This window comes from Citrus clementina, unplaced genomic scaffold (assembly GCF_000493195.1).
Source record: "Citrus clementina cultivar Clemenules unplaced genomic scaffold, Citrus_clementina_v1.0 scaffold_4, whole genome shotgun sequence".
NCBI lineage: Eukaryota > Viridiplantae > Streptophyta > Magnoliopsida > Sapindales > Rutaceae > Citrus > Citrus x clementina.
In genome coordinates, this window is record NW_006262274.1 from 25,168,273 (window position 1) to 25,183,286 (window position 15,014).

General features: G+C 34.1%; 2 protein-coding genes and 1 non-coding gene across 5 annotated transcripts; 1 reads left to right on the forward strand and 2 right to left on the reverse strand.

Annotated features, from left to right (window-relative positions):
* Positions 1 to 666: 666 nt before the first annotated feature.
* TRNAS-GCU lies at positions 667 to 748 on the reverse strand. Its single transcript has one exon. It is a non-coding gene; the product is annotated as a tRNA-Ser (tRNA).
* Positions 749 to 2,877: 2,129 nt separating this feature from the next.
* LOC18045095 lies at positions 2,878 to 3,591 on the forward strand. The gene has a single exon (XM_006438948.2). It carries the CDS (start codon positions 3,054 to 3,056, stop codon positions 3,396 to 3,398), a length of 345 nt encoding a protein of 114 aa, XP_006439011.1. The 5' UTR covers positions 2,878 to 3,053; the 3' UTR covers positions 3,399 to 3,591.
* Positions 3,592 to 9,520: 5,929 nt separating this feature from the next.
* Positions 9,521 to 14,267, reverse strand: LOC18045097 (GTP 3',8-cyclase, mitochondrial). 3 transcript variants are annotated; one of them, XR_002905985.1, is made up of 9 exons: positions 13,723 to 14,267; positions 13,543 to 13,616; positions 12,652 to 13,275; positions 12,370 to 12,537; positions 12,090 to 12,281; positions 11,920 to 11,988; positions 11,519 to 11,608; positions 10,822 to 10,984; positions 9,522 to 10,695 (listed from the first exon to the last, which is right to left on the reverse strand). XR_002905985.1 is itself a non-coding variant. In XM_024185884.1 (8 exons), the coding sequence occupies exons 2-7, from the start codon at positions 13,606 to 13,608 to the stop codon at positions 11,525 to 11,527; spliced, it is 1,203 nt and encodes a 400-aa protein (XP_024041652.1). In that variant the 5' UTR covers positions 13,609 to 13,616; positions 13,723 to 14,267; the 3' UTR covers positions 9,521 to 10,695; positions 11,519 to 11,524. The 3 variants fall into 3 exon arrangements, 2 of the variants coding, with proteins under 2 accessions (XP_024041652.1, XP_024041651.1); XM_024185884.1 differs by lacking the exon at positions 10,822 to 10,984 and having other exon boundaries at positions 9,521 to 10,695; XM_024185883.1 differs by lacking the exon at positions 9,522 to 10,695 and having other exon boundaries at positions 10,707 to 10,984.
* Positions 14,268 to 15,014: the final 747 nt, after the last annotated feature.

Genomic DNA, 15,014 nt, shown 5'->3' on the forward strand with positions numbered 1-15,014 from the left:
TGGGCACTGACGTAAAGGCTGTTCTTCTAGGTGTGGAGGAGATTGTTTCACATTATTAACACCAAGAAAAGTGTTCTCCAATGACATCAATATTGAGATCAAAACCAGCTCATACGGTACGAATTTAAAATATGTGCAGATCAAACACTCAAGTAAAAATGCGCATTAATATGAGCAAGGTACTTGTTTGCATCAAGACATGACCTTTTCAGCATGGACAGAACATGATCATTGTTTGGCAAGTTGTTCAATGCAATGCAAAAAACTGTGTTCAATAATTACACTGAATTATAAAGGAAGCTATGTTATCTCTAGTTCACAAACTATTAAATAACAATAATAATAATAAACAACGATGGGTTTATAAGGATAATTGGCAATGAATTTCCAAGCAATTATAAAGAGTCAAATGGGAAATTACAGAAAACATGACAACATAGTTGGAGAGAGTTTCAGCAAAGTGCGCAAGAATTGAAATCAAGGAAAACCCACGAAATGATAATAGAATTTTCTGTTGTCTGTAACAGATTCTAACCTGAACCTTTGGCATTTCGAACTGGGCAGCAAGACAACAGCGGAAGGGAGGAAACCCTAGCCTAGATTGAAGAAAATTGACCATTATAGATAAGTAAATAAATACAAAAAAAAAAAAAAAAAGGTTACCAGCGACGCCTGAGAGATTCGAACTCTCGCGGGGAAACCCCATGTACTTAGCAGGCACACGCCTTAACCACTCGGCCAAAGCGTCACTTTTGTGTTAAGTAATCCGCCATAAAAAAGTATCTATTATTAATAGTTTGTTAACCACGAAAACTGACAATGAATAGGACAGAACACCGGCACTGGCAGTACCACCAACCGAAAGGTAGCAAATGCTAATGTCTAGAAGGAAAAGGCAAGGCAGCCCCACACACAAATGAGTATCGCTCATACTCATACACGGCCATTCTTTCTTTAATATTCAACCAAAAATGAAAACGCAGAAACAAACGAACAAATAATAAGATTGGCCAAACTAAAATGTCCAGCAGCAGCAGCGTAAGATTGACGTACTGGTGCCATAAATGTGACATGAGCGTTAGCCTCGTCTTCTCCACCACCGTCACCACCCTACCTTTACAAGAAGTTCTATGCCCTCAATGGCAAACCCACTTTCTTGAACATATGGAATCCATTAACCCCGATTCACCAAATCAATTAACACTGCAGCAACAATTAACCACTGACATTGACTTCAACTCCCTGCAGTTTGATTATGGTTGTGAAGGCAATGATCAATCCAATTCAGTTGCTAGTGGTCTGGATAATTCATCGTCAGTGGGAATGAGAATGAACAGCGTAGAAATCTCAGAGTCCTTATCACAAGAGTCTTGTGCTATTTGCAAAGATGAGTTCTCGCTTCATTCTGAAGCCAAACAACTCCCTTGTAACCATCTTTACCATTCTGAATGCATCCTCCCTTGGCTTTCCCTCCAATCTTCCTGTCCTCTCTGCAGGTTCCAATTACCAATGATTAATCCATCCAACGTGGTGAGCTGGGCTTTTTCGTCTAGCTATTTTCAGTAAATGAATGAAATGAAATGGCTTGCTAGGCATTTTCACTTTTCCGGTTTCGTTGTTGAGAGATGTTTTACTCTTTGACCTTTCAGTTTCGATTTAGAGGCCTCTACTTATAATCTGGTTAGAACTTGATTGCGGGTCTTGTTAGAGAAACGTAAGATTGCCGCCATTTATATTATCCTTCTGAATTCTGATCAAGTATAAATCTGCAGCGGAAGGTCCTGCTAGCTTCTAACTTCTACGTACAGCAATAATTATTATTATAATTAAGCCAGCTGATGATAGAGATTTTGTGTTGCTTTTTTTAGCATTTAGTGTGAACAAAGCTTGTTCAATCTTGGATTTGGATTGTATAATTAGACTTAAAGACGTAATCATCTTGTTCAATTGTTCCATCTAATTATTCATTGCATTTCCATTCCATTCCACTGGTTGCTGTTTGATTTCCAATCTTGTGGTCTCCATGCATCATATTCCAAGATGACAAGTGGCCCGCCCACTTGGCACATTCACCGAAGGAAAGTGATAAGGACGGCCTTGGAAATAAGATGACAAACTAAAACGACGCGGTGCCACATAATAAATAAATAAATTAACAAATAGCCTTAGAAGCAAGCAACTATCGAATCGAAATGGATAGAGATATCATCAAATCAGAAATGACAAATTTGTTCTGTGCAAGTAATCTTTTATCATTGTCGTCGTCATCTGATCGGAGTCCGACGCCTGGAGGGAAGAAGACCAGAACAATTTGCTCTACGTCTCCTCTTCTTCTTAAAGAAATCGTAATCCGATTCAGACACAGGACCCATTAATCAATCAATGATACACGTGACTTTTTATCGTTCAATATAATTAAGCACGAGTCTAATCAATCACCGTACGCAACTGAACAAATGGACAAGTAATGTAATATAATAAAATATATGAACCAATTAAATCATCATTTCTCTTTCTCGATCGAGCTCTCCTCTTTTAGAATTAAACCAATCGTCCGCATGAAGTCAAAGTTGACCGAGTCAACACGAACTTAGTTCCTATACAGTAATATACAACTAATACACCTGGCCTTTGTCCTAGTGTCCTGGTAATTAATATAGCTAAATCTATTTGGAGTTTAGACAGTCAAAGAAGCCGCAAAGTCAAAGTCCTAAAGTCGTTACAAGACTCTCAAAAGGGGTTCATATGTATACATATGTAACGCGGAAATTTCCATGCCTCCTCTCCTGGTGGACCTTTCTGAGATTGAGCCAACGTCAAAAAGGTAGGCTTCGTAAGTTAAGAAGTCTGTGTGTGTGTGCGTATATATATATATATGTGTGTGTGTGTGTGTGTAAGGGACGCTTGCATTGCATAATCTTATTATTGAGAAATAAACTAAAGTCTTTGAGTCTAGCTACAACGTACGTAACTGATCAATTATTATTAACCTTTGGTCGATTGATCGTCTTATGCTTGAGAATTAATAAAGAGGTGCGTGTATACACAAGAAGATGATGATTGAAGAGTGGTTGAATCATGATATGTTGATGAAGGTGGCCTTGTTTGGGGTGGTGCAAGCTTTGGTGTATCTGATACTATCGAAATCATCAAGCATCTTCTCAAAAAACAAAAAGATGATCAGGAGCAGTAGCAGCAGCTTCAAACCAGCTCGGTCGGTAAGCATTCGGCGGATGCTTGCTGTACTACAAGACATGCCTTCAGGTGGAGAGCCATCTCCTTCTCCAAAGGATATGCAGCAATCACCTACACCTGCACCTACCGGAGATATTGATGATTCAATTATTACCCAACTTCCTGCAGTCTCAGCCTCATCCCCAATTCATCATCGTCGTTAATCTTAAATTAGTCTTGTTTCTAGCTTCCCGCTGCATTACTTTATACATAAATATATAGATTAAGGAATTCTTTTATTTAGTTTGCACGTTCTTGGATCATGATATCTATTAATATGAGTCCAGAATGAGATTGTATTTCATTTAGTATGAACACCCTTGTAGGCTTTGAAGCTTACAAATAATTTCATTTATAATATATATAGCTTCTTTGTGGTATGGAAATTAATTAAGCCAATAGGTAGATTCAAATTCATCGACTTTTGTGATTGGCAGATTAAATAAACCCAATTAATCAGCGTTAGCATCGACCAAACACTAAGCATATACATTGAAATTTTTAAATACTGTGATATTCGTATATACAATTTTTTCTTGCCATGTATTGTCCTATTATTGGTCCAAGCAATAAAATCCAGAATTACCCCCAAACACTAAGCATATACATTGAAATTTTTATAATTTAAAATGTGAACGAACCTAGATTAGACAAATGTCTGCGTGCTAGATATGAACAACCATATTGGTACAAAATGATGAAAAAATAATGAATAAAAAATCACTAAAACACCATAGTTTTGATTGTTAAAAGAAACAAGAAAGAAAAAATAACAACCAAAATTATATAGTTTTTTTTTTTTTTTTACTTTTTTATGGTTATTTTATTTTATTTTATTAGTCTTTTGTTGAAAGTATCATTGATAACCAGATCATGTTCAAAAGCCCAACCCAAGTTAGCCCAACCAACTCCACGTGTTACTCACATTAACTAAAAAAATTGTATAAAAAAAAAATAGTACAAAAATTACAACAAAATCATAAATAATTTGTCATAAAATATTTTTGTATCGTAAAATATCTTATTTTATAATGATGTTCTGTTATTTTCTTTGCACATAATACCACTAATCAAACCGCACAACAATCAATGATCATTCGACCACGTGTGTCATTGACTTAGTCATCTCAGATGAATCTTGCCACGTTGAACGGCTCAAGTCTCGTGTGTTTGTCATATTAGACTATTAGTAAATTAATTACCACTCTGATTCTCTGCCACCTTCATGATTCATGATGTCACTCCGATCTACTTAGAGGTGGTAAAAATACCCGCTCGGTCCGGACTCGGACCGTATCCGGGTGTTGTGGGCCGGGTAATATCCGGTCCGGGTATGAAGCCGGGTCGGTCTTGGGCATCACTTGATAAACCCGAAACCCAGATTTTATTAAAAAAATTATAAAATATATATTATTTTAAATATTTTATATTTATTTGACTTATTTATTATATATATATAAAGTTTTAAACACTTAAAATTTATATTTTCATGTCAAATTTTATTGAAATAAATTTAAAACTTATAAAATTACCAAAAAATAAAAAATATATACACATAAAATTTTAAAAAATATAAATTTCGGGTACCCGGATTAAAACCCGGCCCGGACCCGGACCCGGACCGATTGCATCCGGGCAGGGTCCGGTCATGGCAATACCCGGACCCGGCCCGGGGTTTTGCCATCTCTAGATCTACTCATCTCACGGTCATCTCTTATGCACATTAATTATTATTTTTAAGTTTAATGAGTTTCCCCCTTTTTTTAATCCATTACAGTCATAGATAATAATAGTAATAATTATAGTTTTCAAAGGAGGGAAAAAAAAGGTTGGATGAAATAATCGTAAACACCCAAAAGCTTAGTGCTTTGAAAGATTGTTATTTTCCTTCTGTCAAAACTTTAAAAAAAAAAAAAAAGTGAAAAGGGAAAGTAATTTCATATTTGCTTATTAATTTCGTATTTCCGACCAGAATGCACTATTACTTATGTAGAAATGATAATAATGACCAGAATGGTAATAGAATTAAAACGAATATATTATCTTTGGACTTTGGTTATCATGACAAGCAAAGACTAATAAATAGTAATAATCTAATTCTTATAATATCCTTGGGCCTGTAGGTTCTTAGACTGACCTTTGTGAGAGGGTAAGCATTATCGATATCTTCCAATTTTTTTAATTAGCAAACCAAAGGACAGTTGCTTATAAATATTAATTAAATTTCTAATTTTTTTTTTTTTTGGGACGATCACTATTTTCTCCGATCCACCGGATACACAATATAATATAATGTGTTTCCTATTTAAGGATCGATCCAAGACTCTCCTGCAAGAACATAAAATTAACCTTATCCCATTCAAAACTGAACATCCATCCATGAAAGAAATGATTGCGCCGCAAGTTAGTTCAAGTACTCCTTCGCAGAAACTGGCCATGTGCATGCGCACGCACAGCAATTCACACGTAATATCGAAATTGATCAAACCCAAGATCCGCGTCATTCACATATGAGTTCTGCTATTTGAACGAAATGAAGACAAAAGGACGACAGAAAAAAATTGCCACGTGGGATTAATGGAAACGAAAACTGGGCACGTGAATGGAGCAGGTTTTGTGGCTTTTGTCCCTTACTTTTTTAATTTAAAGAATAAAATAATCAAAAGAATAAAGAAAAAGTAACGAAAATAAATGAGCACGTGAATGGAGTTCTGTAGTCTCTCCATTTCTCTCATTTCAGTTAGTGAATTTCTCTCATTTGAGTACGAGAGTTCTTTGTGTTCAGGAAGGAAGGCAAAATTCAAACGAGTTTCAGTTTCTGCATCTCACAAATTCTACCTCAGCACCTCACAAATTTTGTCTCTACATCTCAGTTATCACAAGGAATAAATTAGATTTAGATCTACAAACAGAGGTGAGAGATGTTTAAAAATTTTGTCTCTACATCTCAGTTATCACAAGGAATAAATTAGATTTAGATCTACAAACAGAGGTGAGAGATGTTTAAATGGTTAGAATATTTAATTTAAATTGTAAAAATTCGTAGATTTTTATTTTTTATATATTTAAATTGTTATGCATTGTTATGATTTTTTTAATTTAAATGGCTGGAAATAATGGAATAGATTATAATAATTTTTTAATGTGTTTTATATATGTTAGGATTTTTTAAATTTAAATGGTTGGAAATAATGAAATAAATTATAACAATATTTGAATGTGTTTTATATATGTTACGATTTTTCTTAATTTAAATGACTGGAAATAATACAATAAATTATAACAATTTCTAAATGTGTTTTATATATGTTAGGATTTTTTTTAATTTAAATTGCTGAAAATAATGAAATAAATTATAACAATTTCCGAATGTGTTTTATATATTTAAGTTGTTAGGATTTTATAATTTAAATTGTTGGAGATAATGGAATAAATTATAACAATTTCCGGATATGTTTTATATATTTAAGTTGTTAGGATTTTATAATTTAAATTGTTGGAGATAATGGAATAAATTATAACAATTTCCGGATGTGTTTTATATATTTAAGTTGTTAGGATTTTATAATTTAAATTGTTGGAGATAATGGAATAAATTATAAAAATTTGTGGATGTGTTTTATTTATTTAAATTGTTAGGAATTTTCGTTACTAGACAAATTGTTATATAAGTTTGTTAATACAAATGTTAATTATTTTGTAGAAATGGAGTATTTGGAAAATTAGCATGCATTTGAAGAGTTGCAAGAAACAAGAGCTAATGATGTAAATGAAATTGTGGAACCGAACAAATGTGAGCCAACTCTTGGAATGTTATTTGATAATCATGAAGAAATGTTTGCATTTTACAAAATTTATGGTAAACAAGAAAATATAAAACCAACTAATTGTCGTTCGTATAATTGAATATCATGAACAAGTTAAAATCCCATGGCTATAGTTCATGTGGGATTTAAAGTTCCACTCAATACACAAATGAACAATAAGACCTCGTAGATAGAACTCACTTTTAAAAATTGGTTTATAAAAGAATTGAGTTCGCGAGTTTTATATATTCATTTAAATTGTCATATTTTTTAGTCCATGTACGCCATGCGGAACATAAGATCCTAACATATATCTTATCGTATTGAAAAAATAACATCCACATATACCATATTCCACTAGTGAATTTCGTCTGTTAGGATGGAAAATATTTATGTTATATAAGTCAAACAAACAAAAAATTGATGCACTTTATCTACTAAGTGATTTTATTTTATTTATGTTATATAAATAAAATATTAATTTTATTTTGCCAAACACCTTACCGAAATATTTGTAAAGATGATTATTTCGAAATCTATTTTAGAATTTGATTTTTTGAAAAGCTAAAGCAATCCCCAACTACCTTAAAGATTAAAGTATTATGAAGCTCTTATCTTCTTTTGAATGGATGGAAATTAATAATAAAAGTGTAGTAATCGGGTTGAAGGGAATTGCAAAAGTGGGTTGGTAACAGAGACCGAAGTATGGAAAGCCACCCCCCACGTTTTTTCCTGAGAAATTTTATTACCGTGTCCGGTTGTGAGTTTCGTGACAATTTCTCATTGAGTGTGTGTGAACGAGATGAAGACAGTAACGAGATGAAGACAAAAACAAAGCAAGCAAACTCATTTTTTATATTTCTTGTGGGCCCATACAATATTAAAAGAAGAAAAATCAATGCTTGACTCGAAACGAGTGAAACGGCAATTTAAACGTGCGTTTCTGTCGTCCCTTTGTCTTCATTGAGTTTGTATATCATTTCTCTTCACATATTTGCACAACATATCATCACGACCGACGCTGCAAATTTTCGAGAGGTTGTGCAAAAACTCGCCGGAAAATCTCAACCTCAACCTCATGAAAGTGAAAGAAAAGCCAACAATAAGAAGAGCGCAAGTAAAAATTTGGCGGCAAAGAAGAGCATGCAGTTGCAAGATGATGAGTGGCTTGAGAATGCGACATGGTACGACGGTGATATTTTGAGTCGTTTCCTTGATGGACGCACAGGATTCGACTCTTCTTCTTAATTAATTATTTCTCTACGAAATCTTCATCTTCATGAATTTTCCAGTGCGTGCACAGATTTTTGTTCCCTTTGTCAGCGACGTAAAGATATATAATTGGTTTCTCCTCGCTATGAGCATATGAAATCAAGTAGTTGTCGTTGGTCAATTAATTTCCGCTGAGATATTGACTTTCTCTTTCTCATTGTAAGTAGGTATGTAGGTACAATTATTGGTGTGATTATGTATGTATTTATGCTACCCGACTGTTGATCAATAATAATGTTTTTCATTAAATTTTGTGTTGTGGTTACTTCTCTAAATCTGTTCTGTTCAATTATTATGATATATAAAACTTGATATGGTGTGTTGTGTTGCGTTGTTGAGAATACGACGCATAAATTAATGAAATATATATATTAATTAATTAAAATATATAATTTAATTAAATCTGATGGAGAATATTGATGGATCCAGCCTAAACATGGCAGAGACAATTGCCTAGCAGTTAGCATCACTCAGAGCTTTGAAGCCATATAAAAGGACTAAATTAAGAGCACTTAGGTATCGCTTTAGTTTGTCAAATAATCACAATTATGTTTGACAATCTAATGCAACAATTATGTTTGGTAAGTTGATTTGTTTCTAAAAGAATCAAATTTTTTACTAATCATAGAAAGGTAGCTTTGAAAATTAGATTATATGACAGTATGATTATGATTATTGGTGGTTCAAATGACAGATTTACTCTTCATAAATGCTAAACTCAAAATAATTATATACTCACAATTAAGTAACTACTAATTACCAAATAACCAAATATTTATTAAAATTTAAATAAATGAGAAAAAGTAACAACCAAAACGGAAGTCAGTTTTCCAGTGAAGAGCCACCGTCACTGGCAAAGAGTTACCATCGGTTCCACCAATAATGGCATGTTCGAGACATCATCGGGAGGATTGTTTAACATACCGATAAAATCAGTCAAATGATCCATTGAAGTATTAAAACATGACAAAATATATATATAATGTGTGTCCGCGTTAGTCATTACACATGTCCCCAACCCCCCCTTTTATCATTAATTGGCAAATGTGTACATCAGATTATTCGGAGAGTCATTGTCTAATAATTTTAATTTACCAAACGCCTTACTAAATTATCTACAAAGATGATTATCTGGGAATCCATGTAATAATTGATTCCTTAAGAAGCTAATGCAATCCCAAACAAACATACCCCTTCATTCTTTAATTATTTAAGAAAGCAGGGACCGATGAGATAATTACCAACACCGTAGCTAAGTTGCTTTTAATTTGCTATTTTAAACTAACAAGACAGACTGTCTGTTCGTCTCCCGGTTTCAGCAGTTAGCCTACAGCGAAGAGTTGATTTTGCTCTTGCTTACAACCGACATTGACTTTGCCATATAATCAACCACCCCCAGTCTGTTGAAAGTCCTAAAAGCAGAATTACTTCTATAGAAGTGCAAAATTTGGAGAGAAGTAGAACTGACCTCTAGAAGCAAACATATGGTCCTAACCTAAGCTCCTTTTGTCAGATGGATTCTCACCAACCTTACCTGCACTTAGAATTCGATTACCTTTATTACAATAACGATGACACCTAGGTGACTTTAATCTAGTCATTTGCATGCAAATTCAAGTCGGTAAGTTAAACATGAAACAAAAAAAACCACAACAAAACAAGAAAGAAATATAGAAAAGATAACATAACAGAAATGCTGAAAAGGATAGATGTGCACGAAAATGAAGGCAGCTTTGGAAGTTTGAGAGTGTCGTAGAACAACAGAGTGATCGGTTCTGCTTGTTCAATCGAGGATCTGCCTCCACACCTGGAACCACATTAGCCTTCTCCTTGCTCCTCTTTTGCGCTTAAGTATCAACGTCTAATGCACCTTTTAAGTCTTATTAAATGCTTACATGCAGCAAAGCACATGTATCAACACCTGAGGCCCTTAATTACCCAGCTTTTTTGGAGTTGTGAGCTTCATTTATCAATCAAAACGACAATTTACAGTGTCTAATAATGGGCCTAAACCCAGGAGCTAACAATGATACTCAGTTTTATACACTCAATGCACAAAATAACAGAATCAGAATTACAGAATGTCAATCAAGGAATTTTAGTTCCTCATTTCTATAATATGACGCATACAACAAAACTGGAAAAAAAAAAAAGGAAAAAAAAAAAAAAAGGAAAAAAGAAAAAAAATTCTCTGTAAACGTTGATTACATCCTTAACTGTGGCACAATAAACTGATTTTGCTTGCCTGTATGTAGCAAGCAGGGCTTGTAAGAGAGTATTAGAAGCCAGTGGTGGAAGCATTATCATCCTCTTTACATGGAGAGAGAAACTGAAAGAGAAGATGAACAACTTGATTTGTATAGAAAATTAGACTCCACCAAACCTGAAAAGGAAAACCAGTTTTTGTTGGTCATTAATTTTTCAATTTCTGAAAAATTTTAACAATGACGGTTCACATATATATTATAAAGGGCAACAATTTATCTGTGAAATGAATTTGAATACATACAAGCAGCCAGAAACGTCTAAAGGGTTCTACAAAGACTCAACAAGCCAGGTGGCAGATGATTTCAAAGCTTTGGTGTATAAGACAGGTCAATTCATGAGAATAAGCAGTTCCATTGGGAACTTGAGTTCTTGAGAAAAGTTCTTCCCTATTTACATTATCCAACCTGCCAGTAGTCAAAAAGGAAATTGCACATATGTCACTTAACTCCTTCAAGAAGTTTCGGCTCATCCGTTATCAACTATCATGACACAAGCTACAGACTTAGACAAAATATCACAAACTTCAGTCATCCGTTAATCTCAGATTGCAGCAAGTCTTCGCTAAGAAATTGACATGCTCCCATATTCAATTTTATCCATCAAAAACAGTTTTAAGTTGATAAAACACCTTTTATCAAAAAACAAATTGATAAAACACCTGTATAGCCTGAAACAAAGTATTCCATCCTTAATCCATCAATAATACTTGTGACATTCACTACAAACATGTGCTCTTCAATATGAAGACAAACTAAGTGAACTCATACATCTTGCCATGTGAAAAGTGCATCTATTAATGGAAAATCTCAGCACAACTGGTATTATATGGAACAAACACTACAACATAATAAATATACAAATAATAACCAAGTGGTTATATAAAATAAAAATAAAAATAAAAAACCAAGTGGTATGTGGGACTTTCAGAATAAAAGTACCGAGCTTTAGCCACCAATATGTATCATAGGTCTATTGGCTGTCTTTGCAATATCAAACATTCCAGCATGTGCAGCTTTCTTCCTCTTCACCTGAATCATGTCAGAAGGATAAAAGTTCAAAAGACATTAGCATCGATTTAAACAAGAAAGCTTGAAAGCTGAGTCATATACTCTACAATTAGAAATCCAAGATACCAAGTAAGACTTTTATGCTCCTATCTGGTCAATTTTCCCATTATGCTATGAAGCAATAACAGACATTACCAACCAACTAAATCCTAACTTATTCTGCAAGATGTGCATTGATGGTAATTCACTAGTAATGGGATAAAGTGTGTCAATTCTAGAACTTAATGCATAAGGGAAACAAAAGCATCGTGGAAACACTTCAAAATTCATACCGCTGCCCCAATTATCTCTCTGAGTTCATCGTCAGACGCATTCTGCCGGAGAGGATCTCTTAAGCTAACCTGAAAACAATTAGAATCAGTAAGAATTAAAAAAATAAAAAAAATTATTCAACTGTGTAGTTTATAGGACAGGAGAATTTGTTGAAGATTGTACAACTCACCTCTGAAGGACCAAAGAGGCATACTTTGAAGTTTCCATCAGCCAAAAGTCGCAATCTATTGCAACCAGCACAAAAGTGCTCGGTCATGGATGTGATAAATGAAACATTACCATGATGCCCATCAACCTTAAAATTCTTAGCTGTTTCTGTTGGATGATCCTGCATTCTCCTAAGACCTGGAAACTTTTTTACCTATAAAATTAAGATAAGTTAATTATGGAACACCAAGAGAACATCCACAAATCTCCAAATAAGATTACTTGTGATAGTTCTACCTTACCACTGTATCCAACATTTCTGCATAAGGTACAAGCTTCTTAACATTCCAGACATTTCCATCAAAAGGCATGAACTCAATAAACCGAATATTAATTGGTCTATCACGTGTCAACTCCACAAAATCACATATCTCATCATCATTAAACCCACGCATCACAACACAATTCACCTAAAAGAATACAGCAAAAATGGAAAGAGAATATTAATTCAATTTGTCCAATAGAAAGCATTGCAGAAGAAATAGCAGTGAGGGGAAAGTAGTTTAAAGCAGCTTAAGACTTACTTTAACGGGATTGTAGCCAACCTCTATAGCAGCATTAATTGACTCAATAACCTTTTCATGGCCTTTGCGCCTGGTCAAGAATTCAAATTTTGCGGGAACTAATGTGTCTAAACTAATATTGACAGAAGTAAGGCCAGATTCTTTGAGCTTTGGAAGCTTTCTGGCAAGGGTGAGACCATTGGTTGTCATGGCAAGGGTCTTAAGTCCTTTCAATTTAGACAAATGGAAGCAAGCCTCTTCGATGTCTTTCCTAACAGTAGGCTCACCACCAGTTAAACGAATTTTATCAACTCCAGAAGTTACAAAGAGATAAGCCAAACGAAGAATCTCATTGAGTGACAATAACTGAGGTTTAGGAGTGAGGTCAACACCCTCAGGTGGCATACAATAGTGACACCGTAGATTGCAACGCTCTGTCAAGGATATTCTTAAGTAAGTGTGCATCCTTCCAAAGGAATCAATTAACATATCAGAAACACGATGATTATCTTTGTCTTTCAGGGGATCTTCCGATAAATTAGCAGAAGAAGTGGCATAATTCATGTTTGCGACAGATTTATGCAACAAGTGATCATCAGTACCACTTGTCAAAACCGAAGGTAACCATCCAAGTTGAGAATCAACCTGATTATTTTTGAAAGTATAAAAGCTGTCAGCCTGAAGAGGGCATAAAATTTCCCGAGTTGGTGGGAACAGAATCAAAAATATGCATTTTTGAGTTGACAAACATTTATACGATTAAACTAGCATCTTAAAAATGGTCACAGAAAAGAACATGGGATGGTATCAATTGAGTTCAGACACCATATCCAGAAGAAACGGCATAGAAGAATTTAAGAAAAAAAAAATAGATAAAAAGCAGGCAACATATTTCATACTACATGCACATACCAAAAAGAAATTGGAATTTCTGAATCCTAAATGCCAGTCAGTGATTTTAGATACAGTGCGCCTCATCTTCGCCGCTGAAACAATGAAGAAAAGAAAGAAAATAATTCTGATGAACATGATGATAAAGATGATGGAAGAAAGCAAGCAAAAAAAGAAAATGATAAAATAGTTCTGACTGACCTTTCGTTTCGTTTGATTCCACGGTTCTGTGTATGTCACTGTGGGGAAAGTTATTAGAAAAACTGAAAGGGCAAAGGCTATATATCAAGTATTTGTAAGTAATTAATTCATTAGATTTTTAGATGCATCTCGGATAAGACAAGTGTCACAAACACATGTACATTCCCAAACATCAATCAAATATGATATGATTGATAACATCAGCCCTTTCCCCTTGGCGGCTCCTTCTCAGTCCTCTCCTCACCCATTTTTGAGCCAACAACTCAACTGCAGCCAAATTCACAGCACAGGGATGGTTGGTATTCAATAAATAAACCAACTTTCGAGGGTTACCGAATCCTAGTCGGTGAGCGAATGCCACACGTCAAGGACTATAACCTGAACTGCAGAAATTAAAAATAAATAAATAAATAAATTAGAAAAAAAAGGGCAAAAAGCGTGAGGGAAAAATAGGCGACGGTACAGCACAATTCAAAAGTGCGACTGTTCGTATTTTGATGTTGCAACTTGCAGCAACTCAACTCTTACTTTGCTTCCTCGAATTAAATTACTCTCATAACCTTAATTTGCCCTGACACACACACATATATGTATATATATAAACATTTTCCCAATGATGACCAACTAGGGATGGCAATGGAGAGGGGAGGGGAGGGGACCGATCTCCTCGTATCCATCCCCGATATTTTGCGTATGTCTCCATTCTCTCCTCGTTTCTGTCAGAATTACTTGAGAGAATTCTCATTCCCTCCCTGAATAATAACAGGGGATTCCCGAGGGTCCCCGATCCCCGAATAACTAATACATTTTTTTTATTTTGAGTTAATCATATTAAAATAAAAAATTCAAATAAAAGTAAAGTTCGAAATATATCTTACATTAATATCTACTACAAAAGTCACATACATTAAATTAGTAAGTAACGCAACATACAAGGGATACAAACTCATTTTACAAACTATCATGAACAAATTAATAATCTAATACAAAATTGTTACAAATAAAATCGAATTTAGATTCAAAATTAACTTTTTCAATGGTGGCGTGGGCACTTTATAAATGTGGACTATTCTCTTTACAACACAATAGTTAAATCGAAGCAAATCAAAAGCAAATATTAGATTATATTAGATTAGATATTAAAATTGTAATTCGCTGTGGGCAATTATAACATCTAAAATTAAATAAAAAATAGATTTAAGTTTAAAATATTTAAAGAATATTAAAATTAAAAAAAAAATATTTGGCTAATAGAATCTACTCGGTCTTTTTAATGTCCTAAATAAAAATTT

Coding starts and splice junctions, on each gene's coding strand:
- LOC18045095 (XM_006438948.2), top strand. CDS start 3,054: ATGATGATTGAAGAGTGGTTGAATCATGATATGTTGATGAAGGTGGCC.
- LOC18045097 (XM_024185884.1), bottom strand. CDS start 13,608: ATGAGGCGCACTGTATCTAAAATCACTGACTGGCATTTAGGATTCAGA. Junction 12,538..12,651: donor TTGGCTACAATCCCGTTAAA/GTAAGTCTTAAG, acceptor GTATTCTTTTAG/GTGAATTGTGTTGTGATGCG. Junction 11,989..12,089: donor GCCTCTTTGGTCCTTCAGAG/GTGAGTTGTACA, acceptor AATTGTTTTCAG/GTTAGCTTAAGAGATCCTCT.